Genomic DNA, 14,357 nt, shown 5'->3' on the forward strand with positions numbered 1-14,357 from the left:
GGAGCGAGTGGAAAGTGCAGAAATCTCGCCGCTTGATTGGGTAAATGGTAAATGTATTGAAAATATGTCAACAGAAATATGGGAACAGTCGGGTACCTGCAGCAGCAGCAGTGGCGTCGGTTCTTCTGGGAAGACAGACATTGATCCACTGTGGAGGGACTCAGGCTGCCAATAAGACTCGGAATGACTTTCTGATCAGCTTATTGATTCCGTTGGGTGCAGAATCAGCCCACTGAAATGCTGGCCCCTCGCCTAATGAGCTATGGAGGGAGCCAATGTTGCCACTCTGCTGCTCTGGGTGCCGAATATTTTTTGTGTTGGACTATAATTGATTTGTAAAGTCAATTTGGAGATTTACTTTTATATTTATTATACATAAATTAAAGTTGGGCTAGTATCGATACTTTGTATCGGCCTTGTTTCAAGGTATCGGTACTTGCGGCAGCCATTTTACAATCGAACTAGAAATTAGAAGAAGAGATTATGCAATTTTAAGGAAAAAATATTTATTTATTGTCTCAAAATACTAGTGATGTTGGCAAGATTTAAAAAAAAAAGTTCAAGTCGAACTTGACAGTTGGCGGGTGAAGTGCTAGAGCGCCTCGTTGTCACGGTGAAGCATTTCTATTCTCGCGTCTTCAACACTTGTGGTCTGTTGACAATTCTTGTTTGTGATGTGTTTAAAAAAAAAATATTTTCACTGTTAAATGGACTTTAAAGCCATAAAATGATATGTATGCCGTTGCTATGGAGCTCGCAATGTGTTGCTAGGGAGCTGAAAAGTCAGCTAATTTGCAATATTCAACTGCACCATTTCTTCTTGGGCTGATTTATTTATCTATTTATTTATTTTCCCTTGGATGGATATTCACTTGAACATCAAATTCAAGGTTACAAAAGCAGTTTGATGTTGCCCTCATTTGCAACCTCAAAATCCCACAGAGATGAACCAGACCCTTTTTTTCTTTATAGGTTTAGACCAGAGAGGACTTTTAATGGTTTCACTTCAGCTATTATCTTTCGAACTTGCTTTGGTGATTTTCGACAGTTATCTGACATCAGGCTGCACTTCCATATATATCTCTTGTGTCAGAATAGTCTGAGCTGATTACTTTAGCGGGAATTTAAGTCGTTAGGAAAGGATCTGGAAACGAGCGCTCGCTCGTAAATTGTCTGGGAAAATTGCTCGGGTTTGTTTTTGCATCTAAATTGGATTCTTACCTCCATATAATGACAAATGCAAAATTGTTGTCTGTCTACTACGCTGATGCTTTGTTAGTAAATTCACAAAAGGGCTTCGTAGAGCTCGTGTTGCGTTTTGGTAATAAGGACTCAAAATCATCGATTGTTTCTGCCCTACTGTCTTTTTTTTTTTTTTCTTTTCTGATGGATTCAAACCGATCAGTTGCGGACACGCTGTCAAACATTTCTTCCTTTTCTTGAATGGGCCAGACGGCTTCGCCCGCGGACGTTCTGTCATCATCGTAATTGAAAGGGAAACACTTGATGGCGCCAGCCGTGTCGAGCTGTCATACGCCGGCCTCGCTCTTAATGTAATGTTAATAGAACATTAGCCTCCAGAGGAAACGCCCTCGAGGGTTGCCCCGCTGATGGAAAGTGACTCAAGTCCCTTTCTCGTGTCTTATGTGTGTCTATATGCTTCATTTTGATAATAAACAGTTGAGGTTTACTATAAGATTAATTAACTCCATCTTGAAAATGTCAGCTAGCTTAATGCTAGCATGTTAGCGAGAAACACTTTAGCCTTGCAAAGTACCTTCAAACCTTTTTCATTTTGATATCAGTAGTTGAGGTTTACTATAAGAATTATTAACTTCATCTTAAAATTGTCAGCTAGCTTAATGCTAGCATGTTAGCGGGAAACACTTAAGCCTCGCAAACTTTTTTTTCCCCCCCGTTACTGCTTGTATTTCTCCCCGCGTAGCTCCCTGTCTGACACTTTTAATCAACACGAAATGGCTGGCTGCCGTTTCATTGGCTGCGAGGGCCTTCCCGAACCTGATGGATGGACAGCGCTCGGAGGGAGGGAAGAGCGCGCGACAAGGTGCCGATACCGAGAGAAAAGACAAGTAACGGAGAGCAGGATTAAAAAAGCCGGGGCAAAATCGATGGCTGCCGACAGACACCCTTTCAAATAATGGCGTTTTGTGGCCACTTGATTGGCCCCGAGCCACACGGGGGGGTCGCCGAGGAGCAGATTAGCGCCATACTTCCCGGATTACCGGGTCAAAGAGCATCGGGGAGAGAGACAAATCACACCTGAGGTTCTTTAATGGAGCAGACAGGGAAGAGGATACTTCACACAACTTTAAAGTGCTTGAGGTGCGCTGCCACAAGAGTTTGAAGCTACAATTTGGGAAAAACACACCCAGTAAGGACAGAAAAATATTAAACAAATTGTGTCGCACACAATATGAAACGGGTTCTAAAAAAATGAAGCGCCTCTTCCGTGCAGTGTGCCCGACGTCGGCCAGCTCCATATCACCATCATGCCACATCCACTTACTGTAGCGGTATCATTTCCCCGTGACATAACCCGACTTGAGTGCTCCTCCAGCTCTGAGTGCGGTCAGGGCAGCAGCGAAACGCAAACGGCTGCGGCGGAGACGGCAACCTTTGTGTGTCATTTGGCGAGCGCCGTCGGTCTGTAGAAACGCCTCGTAGCTCTCGGCTGAAGAAATACGGGGTGACGGCAAGAACCGAAGCCTCGGGCTAACCAAGTCAATACCTGAAGAATACTTCATGCGCAAAGCGTATCGATCGGCTAAATCTATGCGCTACCTTTGCCAAGGCCCTCTTCATATTGACGCTGAAGAAAACTGCTTATTGTATGAGACCCCTTTTCAACGGGTATGTGTCAACACAGATGTCACCAAAGTCCCTCGCAAAGTGAAAATAAATGACTTGTAAATTTGACACACCGCAGAGGCGAGAATCACAACAGCGGTAAATTTGAATGATTAAATTTGGCGCTTTCGAAATCCACTTTTTCAAAGCAGCTAACTCGAGCAGCCTTATCTGTGTATTCTGCGATACAGAGCAGTTACCGAAATGGAAATAGGTCATAAGAAGTTCCACATTTCTCGTATGAGTATTTCAAAACGCCCACTCCCCAAAATGTATTATGAAGAAAAAGGCTCTATATTAGCATAGCCCATAATATCCTCCATTTGTATCACATAATATATTGTCATCCATTCAAGCATGCTGTTTGCCCACACAGATGCTATCAGCAACAATAAATCCTGTTTGGTCATTGCTATTCACGAGACATAATGTCATACAGATATTCTGTTCATGAGAAAATTCAAATTACCGACTGAATATTGTATGGCGGCTGATTGGCCAGCTGCGAGCGCACCGCGTCGACTTACCGGCGAGGGGTCTTGTGAATATTTAATCCCAATGCGCCGAGTGTCTTATTTGTAAAATGGCGTAATTGTCACGTACGGGCGGCGACATCAACTTGTGCAATTGTCAGGCCGCCGTTGGCTTTTTGTGTGTTTCCCCGGGTTACTGATTTGAGGCAGATAAACGATGATAAACGGTTAACTGTGTTTGCCAGACGTATCAATTTTGACGGAGGCGCAACAGCTGTGTGTGATTGCCGCTCTGCATACTTGTCATAAAAATTGGATTCAGCACAAGATTCGGTCAACTTGATAAGAATGTTAGCTTGAATAAATCCCTACGTGTTAGCCTAAGGGTGTCCAAGCTTTTTTCAATGAGGGCCATATACGGTCTATAGCCTTAGGTGTATTAAAGTTACAAAAATCAATTAAAAGTGGACAAATAAGTTTTATTGTTGAATATAATTAAAAGCAACATTGATTAAAATTTCGGGATCTTTATTGATTTATTCATGAAAAAGCTTTGGTAGTTCATTCTCAGAACAGCAGCCTCAGATGGTGTTAAAATAAAAAAAAAATGCAATACAGTCAGGCAAAAGTTGAAGGGCGAGCCAAATATTTATCAAATTTATCACGGACCAATTAAAGATGGATGGCGGGCCTCAATTGGCCCGTAGGCTTTAGTTTGGACACCGCTGTGTTTGCCAACCAAAGCTACACAGATCTTTCATGTCTTTTGAGTTTCGTCTTTTTTTGAAGAGTTCCACTTGAGTGCTTCCATCCAGCAGATAAGACCAGCTGGGTTTTAGCAGGGGGTCCCTGCCTGCGAGGACCCAAGAAAGCCATTCTGACGCACTGCCGGCCGACTGCTGTTTCCCCCAAAGTGCTTCAACACGTATATAGCTGTACATACTCATCCCGCCACATGGCCTCGGCAGTAATTGGACGTCTGATTACTGCCAGATAGTCGGCGCGAGTGTGAGGAGACGAATTGCCCGGAAAGGAGAGAGAAATCTTCACGGAGGGGAAGAGAGGCATGCGCGGTGTCGGCGGTGAGAGGACATGTTCTCTCTTTGTGATCTCCCAGCTTAACGTTGACCTTGTGCTTCTTATCTGTGCTCTGACATCCAATCATCCCTTGCTTATCTCCTCCTCCCTCACCTCCCACCTTATAGTTTTCATCTTCTCCTGTTGCCTCTTCTCCCTTCATTCCAAGCCCCCCCCACCCCAACCAATCGCGCCTCAATATCGTCTTACGTCTGGTACGGACGAGCCCGACCGAGCCCGTCGTCCGACTAAAGGAAAGCCGGTGGGATTCTGGCTGTTGATTGGATTGCAAGAATGGTATCGGTGTCGTGCGGAAAGGTGCTAGCCGGTCAGACGACTCAGTCTGTCACCATCGCATGACTGAATTTGTCGACTCAATTCGGGTTTCGTCTTGTTTGCATGATGGCTCTCGAGAGTCCCGAGGGGAAGAGGCTAAAACCGCTTCCATATCACACTGTGGGCATTAAAAGTCGGTGCCCACCCGTCTCGCCTCAGACCTCGAGAAGTGCTGACTTGTGCGCTAGACTGTTTGACTCCTGTGGTGAAGGCAGCCCGGCCTGCACACACACATTGAGTATTAGACTCACTCAAAGAACCGCGACAAGCGGAATGTACGCTAGCTGGCTAACACGCGGATTCCCAGTCACATGAGTCTTTGTTGCTTATGCCCACGCAGCAGCGCCCCTAGCAACGGACAAAGCCTCAAGAAGCTGCGCGTTTTTGAATTGTAAAGCAGCGGCAGCGAGGAGAGACTTTCATAATAGCCGAGTTTCTATTGACTTGTGGGCGGGTTCATCAAAAGGCGACTAGCTAAACTCCCGAATGCCGCTCATTGTCTCGGCGTCGTGGGCTAAGTCACATACTTTCTACAAAGTCTTTTTAATAAAGGCCCATTGATTCCAACGACTGCTTTTACTCACTCCCACAAATGATGGATTATATTCAGTGGCCTCAACGTTTTGCGAATTTACACATCGCGTACCTGACGATTATCATCCATCGGAAGTTGGACAAAGCTCGCACGCCACTCGTGTATTAATTAGCACTCGTTTTAGTTTGTGAATTGTTTCAAATGGGTGGAATGTGGGCGGATTGATAATTAGCAGCCTTTCAAATTGCAAAACAATGGCGTTCCAAACACAATGGAGTTAATTACAGTCGGAGAGCTTACTTGTTTTAGTCCGGAGGGGTCGATGTATAAATTTGAGCAAACAGCTTGATGGTGACACGTGCCAAAGAATCAGCATGTTAACAGACACAATGCGTCTAAATTACAATTTAGTCACAATCCATTCCCTCAGTAATCAGGTTATTAGAGATAAACGAAGAGCTTGTGGTTCTCAGCGGAAGCCGAGCTCAAATTATACAATGCTAAACGTGACCGTTACCGTACGTGCTAACAAAATGGCTGCTCCTGAAACCATCCGCCATTTGTAAATTCTGTTATCAAGGCCTGTTTGTTGGAACAATAGCAGCAAAGTTTGAGAAAGCATAAATTTTCAACTCGGCACGTCCAAACAATTTGTTGTCGCGTTCCTGCAAATGATTGTGATTGGCACGCCTCACCGCAAAGACATTAACATCAACGCAATTTGCTCAGAAAACAAAACAGTTATCATCAACGTCAGCTGTGCGGGGAAATCAGCTCTTTCCGTTTTTGATTTGGTTGGTTGGCTAATACTTTCAAATCGTGTTAGCTCGAGGCAGATTGTTCAGTTCCTGATTTCAAAACTTTTTGGAAGCAATCGGAAATAAACAGTTTTTGTCTGTACCGTTGAATAACAACCATGACGACATTTTCATTTGAAGGTCGGGTTGCTTATTGTCCAATGCCCCTTTTTTATTTCCCATCTGACATATTCGAAATACAGTCGATTTCTCTCCAATAACTTCACGACAACGATGACAAACGCTCAAGGATGGATGTTGTCGGATTTGGCGCTGGGGTTTTGCTTGCGACTTAATTTGATAAGTCTACTTTGCATGCAGACAGTTACTGATGATACGAGTCAAACAAACTGTGGCTTAATCACTTCTAAACCGCTCCAAGGACAACGCGGTGAGAACGCACCAATGCTCCTGTGTGTGTGTGTCTGTCTCTGTAACATTTTATTTTTTTGGCTACACAAGCCCATGAATACCAAAGTGCACGTCAAGTAGCCGATTATCCTTGGGGAAGTATTTAGAGGAAGTATTGCTCTCGGTATTCCGTCATTGGCGCCCGCACACAAAATCGTCATTTGGAATGATCCCGGGAGGCTTTCAGTTGGAGGCTAATGAATATTTGCGTGCACGCGAGCCCGCTCGAGTACGAGGCTTGTGATTAAGAGGAGCGGCGCGGCGACGACGACAGACTGTACACACGCAACAACAAATGGTCTCATTCGCTAGCGCAAACAAATAAGACGCGGGGAGACTTCCATATTGTGCTGCCGGTTGAGGATCTGGCAGGCTTAATGTGCCACAAAGACGTAATCCTACACAAACACACACCTTCACACCTTGAGCTCGACTAATGATACAATAAAGGGAAACTAATAAAACAGCTTAAATGTGACGCGTCTGCTAATGTCTTCGTGTCTTATTGTTGTAATCGCGGACAATGGGGAATAACAAAATGGCCGCCGCTGCCGTTAATGTTAGCTGTTGAAGCATTGCAACCTTTTGGTTTCCAGGTGGTGTTTGTATCGCGCAATCCTTGAAGATCCCAAGGGAGCCAAAGCCGGGGGAGTTTGACAAGATCATTAGACGTCTGTTGGAGACCTCCAACGCCAGGGCCATCATTATGTTCGCTAATGAGGACGACATACGGTAAAACGCCGACTTCCAACAAGTGTCCCGCTGCCTCCGCACCCACTCAAATCTTTTGAGCAATTTTGTTGACGCACCGTTTTGTCGGCAGGCGCGTTTTGGATGCAGCAAAGCGGAACAACCAAACGGGCCACTTTTTATGGGTGGGCTCCGATAGTTGGGGGTCCAAGATCTCCCCCGTGATTGGGCAGGAAAGAGTGGCGGAGGGAGCCATCACTATTCTTCCCAAGCGAGCATCTGTTGACGGTAAGTGTTGGAAAGTAGCAGGCTGAACATTTCTTAAGAGTTGTTAAAAAGTCATCTGCAGCTCCCAGAGATTTTTCTATTAGAGCGCTGATGCTCGGAGGGACACAAAAGCAACAAGGTAGAAAATGAAAACAAGGAAGACAGATGAAGAAATCTGTTTATTGGGCTCTTAGAGGAGAAATCCAATCAAGGTGCCATGGCCCAGAGCACTTTGAGGATTTAAAAGCGCTTTTTCCAGGACCGTGGCCCAAACTCGGGTCACCTCTGGCTCTCTTCCGATCCCTCGGCCAGGTTCTGAGCTAGATAAGTCAAGCAGTGTCTTCAACTTCTCCGACGTTCCAAAGCATTGTAAATGCACAGCTTGGGTATTTTAGTTCCTTACTGATCCCCAGTAAGGCCCGTCGATCCTTCCGGGCCAAGTTCCCGAGAAGCTCCGGAGGTGCGTTACCCTGACAGCCGAGGAGATTAATGAAAGCAGCTCCTGTCAGCGGTTACCACAAGTCAAGCACAGCATGTCTGACGTCAGTTTGGTACACTCCAGGGATCCCCGCGCCCGCTACAGTTGGTTTCACTCACACGCCGATGGCGTCCCAGCGGAGTGAGCTGTCAATGGATTTTTGCTGTTTTTGCAAAAATGTCTGGCGGCACGCAATGGAGTCTGCTCACACCGTGCGGGGACGTACTACAGAGCTCACCAAAAATCTGGAACCTAAAAACCCGATAACCTCAATGACTCATCATCTTTGATGCCCTTCACAGCCTTCGACCGCTACTTCCGGAGCCGCTCGCTGTCCAATAACAGGAGGAACGTTTGGTTTGCCGAGTTTTGGGAGGAGAACTTCAACTGTAAGCTGGGCATGCACGGCAAACGACTGGGCATCCTGAAGAAGTGCACAGGTGAGAAAACAGAAATGTCAAATAATACGACGCGTGTTATTCATCATATTGGCCGACCATTTAGCCATTCAAAATGTTCAGCTGTCGGCAGTTTCTGCTTTTAAAATATGCTTACGGTCACTTGCTTGTGTTGGCTCGCACCTGCGTTCGTCCATATTTTCCGCTGTCGTGTCAAAACGCTCGCAGCTTGTTATTTAAGACAAAGCCAAGCAGCGGAACTGAGATGTTAACCCATGTGATGTGTGTTTACAAGCCGTAGGTGTGTGTGTGTTTGTCCACGTGTGTCATTATATGAGTGTAGCTTCAAGTGACTTAAAGCCGAGTCAGCAGTGCCATTCAATATGTCTTTATGGTTCAGTGTAATATGAAGCGTAAATCCTTTTCAGTGGTTGTCTCGGTGTGTGTTTGTGTGTGTCACAGCGGGTATCCCCCTGCCTGACGGCCGCCATTAGTTCCCATAATTAGGTTTGCCAGGGCTGCGACTCCCATTGACCATCTATTACTCGCCGTGGCATTTGTGCAAGCGGGCGTGCACGTGTCGAGGGCCCCGATGTCGGACAGCGGATTCCATTAATTCCAAGTGGCGCAGTTTGCGACCTCCGAATCATCGACGCACGGACGCCGGTCGGCGAGCGCCTTCTGGTCAAGGTCAACGCGGCGACACACCTGATGGCGAGCATATGGAAATGAGCGTGGTTATTATGGCCTGCGGGAGGAAGCAAATAGAAAATCAAGAGTGTCATTTTGGGGGAAGTGAAGAGGTGCTGTTAATTTCAATCAAAGTGAAATGTGCGAAAACCCCCCAAAAAAGAAAGATTAAATTGAACACCTCGTCCTACAAGTAATTTATCAGCAGTCCCAGATGAAGGTTACTGCATAACATAAAAAGAATTGCACGTTGAATGATATAACTGGTGTAAGTCAGCTAGCTTAATGCTAATAACAATGCAAAATACCATAGGCTGGCTAACGGCACTAGCATTGAACCTAAATGAGTGTTGCTGAGCAGGCTGTGAGATTTATTTTTTGTCACGATACATTTGAATACGCCAAAACTCTGGAAGACAGAGGGCGCTATAGTGAATTAGTGTCGATTCAGTGTCAGTCCGGTGTTAGCTCGCTTGTTAGCACGTTTACCGTGAGTGAGTGTTTTTAAAAGGCAATTTGTTGAGCCGCTTGCTGTGACACTTACAATGTTGCGTGTCTCCGTAATGTATAGAGGAAAATGTGTTTAAGTGTTGCCTGCTGGGTCAGTGGAACCAATAACTCCTCACTTAGGTCATCTAGCAGCAGTTAATGGAGGTGAGAAGGAGGGGGGGGGGGTGAGAATTATATAACATCAAACGTGCTTTTTTTGATTGGATTGGTCCTATAATATCAACCCAATTCTTCCAACTTTTTTGATGCGTCCAACTTCTTTTTTTGTTAAGAAGCGCTGTGCTTTTGAAGATACAAAGCCCCCCGTTGCTACCAGTGCCTCTGCGGTGTGCGTGCGGCACACTCTGAAGTAGTTGCAAATCAAGCGTATGCTAACAAGGTGGATTGGGGGGTGGGGGAGAGCCGTTGCAGGCTTATCGGGCTGTGAAAGCCTGAAAGTGAAGCACGGAGACAGATGGTCGTCTCGATACACAACGGTGGCCACGCACGCAAAGACGTTGCATTTGTCGTCACCCCCCACTAGCTCAAGCGCCGTTTAGACACCGCCAAATTATCTTTTGTCTCAGTCCCGTCGAGGACGTGCACGGTATGCTCGCCTTCACGCGTGACTAATGGGCGCCCCGCCCGGATGGGGCAAGCGTGTGCGCACACCGTTTGCTTTATGCTTTGTAGTCCAACGCATCCCCGTTGAAACATCCATCGATCACGACGGTCGTAAACACGCGGACGCACCGCGATGTCTTAGGAGTGCTTTCGGGAGACAAGGAAAGGATGTACACTGGGTTTATAGATTTATAGATATAAAAAGTCTACACACCCTTGTTCAAATGGCAGAATTTTGTGATTTTTGGAAAAATAATTAGGTTGCAAAAGTGCGCACACCCTCATGTAACTGGGGGACGTAACTGAGTTGAGTCAGCACACTTGCGCCACCATTCAAAGCGCGTCTGATTAAACTTCAGATGTTCTAGGAGGCTATTTTTGTCGTCACTATGAGTCTATAGAGAGAGTCCCCCGTAGAGGGATCTCATTGGGGAGTACTCTGTGTGCCCAGGAGAAGAGCACAAAATAATTTCCAAGGGATTCAACATACTTTTGGAGCACAAGTGGAGGGAGAAAAAAAAAAGGCCTGGCTGAACCTCGCTTCAAAATTGATGAAAAGGAAGGAGGCCGAGGGCAATATCGAAGGCGCTGCAGGAATTGCTGGCTGTTAAGTACACGCGACAACAATCTCCCCATGTCGGAAAAAAAATGAAAGACAAAACCTGAGCAGGGGTGTGTAGACTTTTAATACCACTGTAGATACACCTGTTGAGAGTGTTGCTTTGCTTTTATTGTGGTGCTTCTTCAGTCCCGCAGTCGAGACACAATGAATGGCTTTAATCCCGCTAAAACGCTCAACGTTGACTCGAAGTGAACTTTCTGCTTAAGTGATCATTAGAATGTATTTATTGTAATTTTCCCTTCTCCTCCTCGTGTCCCCAGGCTACGCTTCTGTCACTGCGCCACTGTGTTTCTTTCCCTAAAAAGCCCCTTGACACACTAGCACGCACTCCGTAGTGCGGCAAGCTGCTATTCAGCTAATGCGATTTCACTTGAATATGTTTTCACTCTTGTTTTGTTTATTTGCCTCGACCTCCTCGTCTGCCTCCACCTTTCTCGTTGCGATATCCGCTACCGAGTTGGTGTTGCGCCACTCCCTATTTTTTTATTTTTTTATTTGCTCTCATGTTTGGCATCAAACAGGCGATCCCTCAGCGTGACGTTCCTGTTAGCTAGTCGCGTCGCAGCTAGCGAGATCTAACGGGGAATCAAGTGAAACGGAAGGCACGCTGAGAAAAGCAACACAGTCGAGCTCGGCACGGTGATGCAGCATAATAGGAATAATGACTCATGAATATTTTATTGAAGCTCTTTGTATCCGCCGTAATATATACGCATAATAACAAAGTCATGTAATATATATTAAATGCTTATGTCAGCAGCGTGGCATTAGTCAGAGAAAGTGGTGCAGTGGATTGTCTTTTAGCGGACACTTCCTGTTTATTTTGACAATTTTGTGTTATTCTTGGAGGAATTAAAGCCTTACTCGTTTTTTAGGACTACATTTCTACTTTAATTTTCTTCATCATAATAATGAATGAAAAAAATGCTCAAAGTTTCTGTCTCGGATTGTGCGCGGCGGGGCGGGCACACGTCTCTGCGGAAAAGTTAATCAATGTAAATGTATTCATGACCATTCCAAATGATTGTGTGCTTTATTCGGAAGATTGCTCACTTTAGCTCCCCTCTGTATTTATTCCTAATGGGTCCGATAAACAAAACACTGGCATATATATTTTCTGTTGAGGGAGGGGGGGAGAGACTTCTTTAATGGGCCAAAATGGAGAAGGTGCGGATTGAATTTGCGCTGCTAATTGATGTTTAATTAAGGAGCTGGTTGAAATCATTAGTCGGGCCGTCAAGCGCGAAGCCATCAATCATGCGCGGCAAACGTAAATACCGCTTTGCACGCTGGGCCGTGAAGGCATCCATCAAGGCGCCGCCGCGACTCAGGGTTTTTGAGCGAGCTTACCTAACCAAACGTCATTTAACAACGGCACAACAGTATTAAAAAAAAATTAAATTGATTTTTCAGGGTAGTGTTTAGAATATCAAAGCTTTGGCTCGTTTCAATGGAACGTTTTGGCTAGTCATTCTTTGCAGAGGATAAAGAATACATGCTTGTAATATATTGTCGACATGTGTTGCTTCACCGTTTGTGTTCAAATATGTTAAATGCTCTCCGCTAACCCGTCTAATGATATTTCTCATTCTTTGTTAGTATGAAGCTACCCAACACTTTCCAGAATCAAACGAGGTGTGTAGCCATATAATCTACTGGATAACGAGCATGTCTTAAAATAAGACAAATATGTAGTCACAAAAAAAAAAAAAGAGAAATGGATGAGATTATTTCTTTGTCCCTTCATGCTGGCTCCAGTTCTCCGGTGCTTATTGGGCATCTTCATTGAGAGTGAAAAGAAACTTGTGGCGTAATTGAACAGACAAAGAAGATAAATATTATGTAAGCTGCCATCATCTTTTATCACAGCCCTGCCGTTCCCGACAAAAAATGTGCTAATAGTCCGTATAATGTGTTATTCTACAAATCGGCAAAATCCAGCCTTGCCCTGGCTCTCTATCTCGAGAAGCACCTTGAAATGGATATTGTTTGAATATGACACAAGATTTCATCTGCGGAGGTCACAATGCGATGAAGTCGATAGTAGCTGGACTCTCATAAATATCAACTTGGATTTGATTTTAATCTGACACTCAAGGTCAGAACTAGCACGAGGCACTTTGTACAGTTGCGAAGTTCATTTTTGGACGGATGTGTAGTTTAATTTTACTGTCCACCGTGGGGCGAGCACTGCGCTAAAGCACGCACACCTGATGCAATCCATAGAAACGGCGGCGGCGCTCATAAGGACGACCATTTAGCCGTCTTGAGGCACGGTTGCGTTTTCTTGCAAAATACTGATAAATGACGCACTCTGTCCTCGCGGCACAGAAATTCTCGTTATTGGGTGACATTGCGGCGCTTGGAGCCCGACGTCGGCAGCGCGCACGCCACGCCGGAACTGTTGTGCTAATGAATGGCTACAATTTGTTACTTTAGCAGTTCAGGGGCGAAAGGTCAGGAAAGATAATTTTGACAATATTTCATGGGAGCAAAACTGCATCTGAATATCTGTCTCTGGAGGTCGGATTAATTAGACTTGTCAAGGCAATTTTATTTGTATGGAGCCAATTCGCTACAGAAAATATCCCAAGGCCCTTTACACATAGAACGGGGTCAAGAGTCACACTTCTCAAACTTTTTGCATTTTACACCTGCATTTAAAGCAACATTGCTTATACGTTTGCTAGCTTCATGCTAACACATAATGGGAAACTCCATAGGCGAGCTAACGAATAACATCAGAGTGTAGCAATGGATTTTTTTGCATCAAATGTAGAAATACTCACTGGCGTATATTCTTTATCCTCGTCGAAGAATGACTAATATTATGTATGAATAGCTAAAAAGCTTTTGGCCATGCTAACCTTGCAACCGCTACGTTAGAAGATGTCTATTTTCTATAATATTCTCTAAATTGCTGCTGACCATTTTCAGTATTCTGTGATGATTTTGGAAAAGCAAACATTATTCTAGCAGGTGGGCGAACAAGCGTTGCTCAGGAGATGGAGAGCCGGTCTATCCCGATAATGCCGGCCTCCTGTTTTGAGCAGCTAAGTCACCGTATGAATACCTTGTTTGGCGTTATTTATAACCCGTTAGGGTAATTAGCTTTGCGATTTGCGCCACGTCACCCGGCAGCCGGCTCGAGGGCCTTTTGTTGATTTGTCGATCGGTGTTCTGGAATGTTTTCTTTTCAGACCCAATTACAGTTCTGCCGTCTGCTTCCCGGGACGCAAAAAAGGGCCACGGCTGTGAGGCGAGCAGTTGTGTGTTAAAAGTTAAAATGGGTCGCATTGGCCAAGGATGACACTTAAAGGCCAACTGTCGTGAATGTATGTTTTTAATTGCTTCTTGTTGTGCTTAATTATTCACCGCAGTCCTAAAATAGTGATGCAGTTTAAGACGCATTCCTCCATATGGCTGAAGAAACCATGTAAATGTTTTAGCGCCTTATATCGTGTACATTATGCACCGCGGTCAGATAACAACGTGACACAAATGGTCGGGTTCAAAACGCGGCCACACATTTATCGTGTCCTGAATTTGTCGTCATACACGAAAACACCATTATGAGGGCATCTCCACGTGCAACCGGGGCG

At 45.1% G+C, this 14,357-nt stretch overlaps 1 protein-coding gene across 4 annotated transcripts in view; it reads left to right on the forward strand.

Annotated features, from left to right (window-relative positions):
* The window catches only part of grm8a (glutamate receptor, metabotropic 8a), an 86,435-nt gene that overhangs the window by 56,721 nt on the left and 15,357 nt on the right, over positions 1–14,357 (forward strand). For all 4 annotated transcript variants that reach the window (XM_049761236.2, XM_049761237.2, XM_049761238.1 and 1 more), the window contains 3 exons: positions 7,094–7,229; positions 7,321–7,475; positions 8,235–8,372. In XM_049761236.2, coding sequence (XP_049617193.1) covers positions 7,094–7,229; positions 7,321–7,475; positions 8,235–8,372 — 429 coding nt within the window. The remainder of the gene's footprint in view (positions 1–7,093; positions 7,230–7,320; positions 7,476–8,234; positions 8,373–14,357) is intronic.

This window comes from Syngnathus scovelli, chromosome 22 (genome assembly GCF_024217435.2).
Source record: "Syngnathus scovelli strain Florida chromosome 22, RoL_Ssco_1.2, whole genome shotgun sequence".
Lineage (NCBI taxonomy): Eukaryota > Metazoa > Chordata > Actinopteri > Syngnathiformes > Syngnathidae > Syngnathus > Syngnathus scovelli.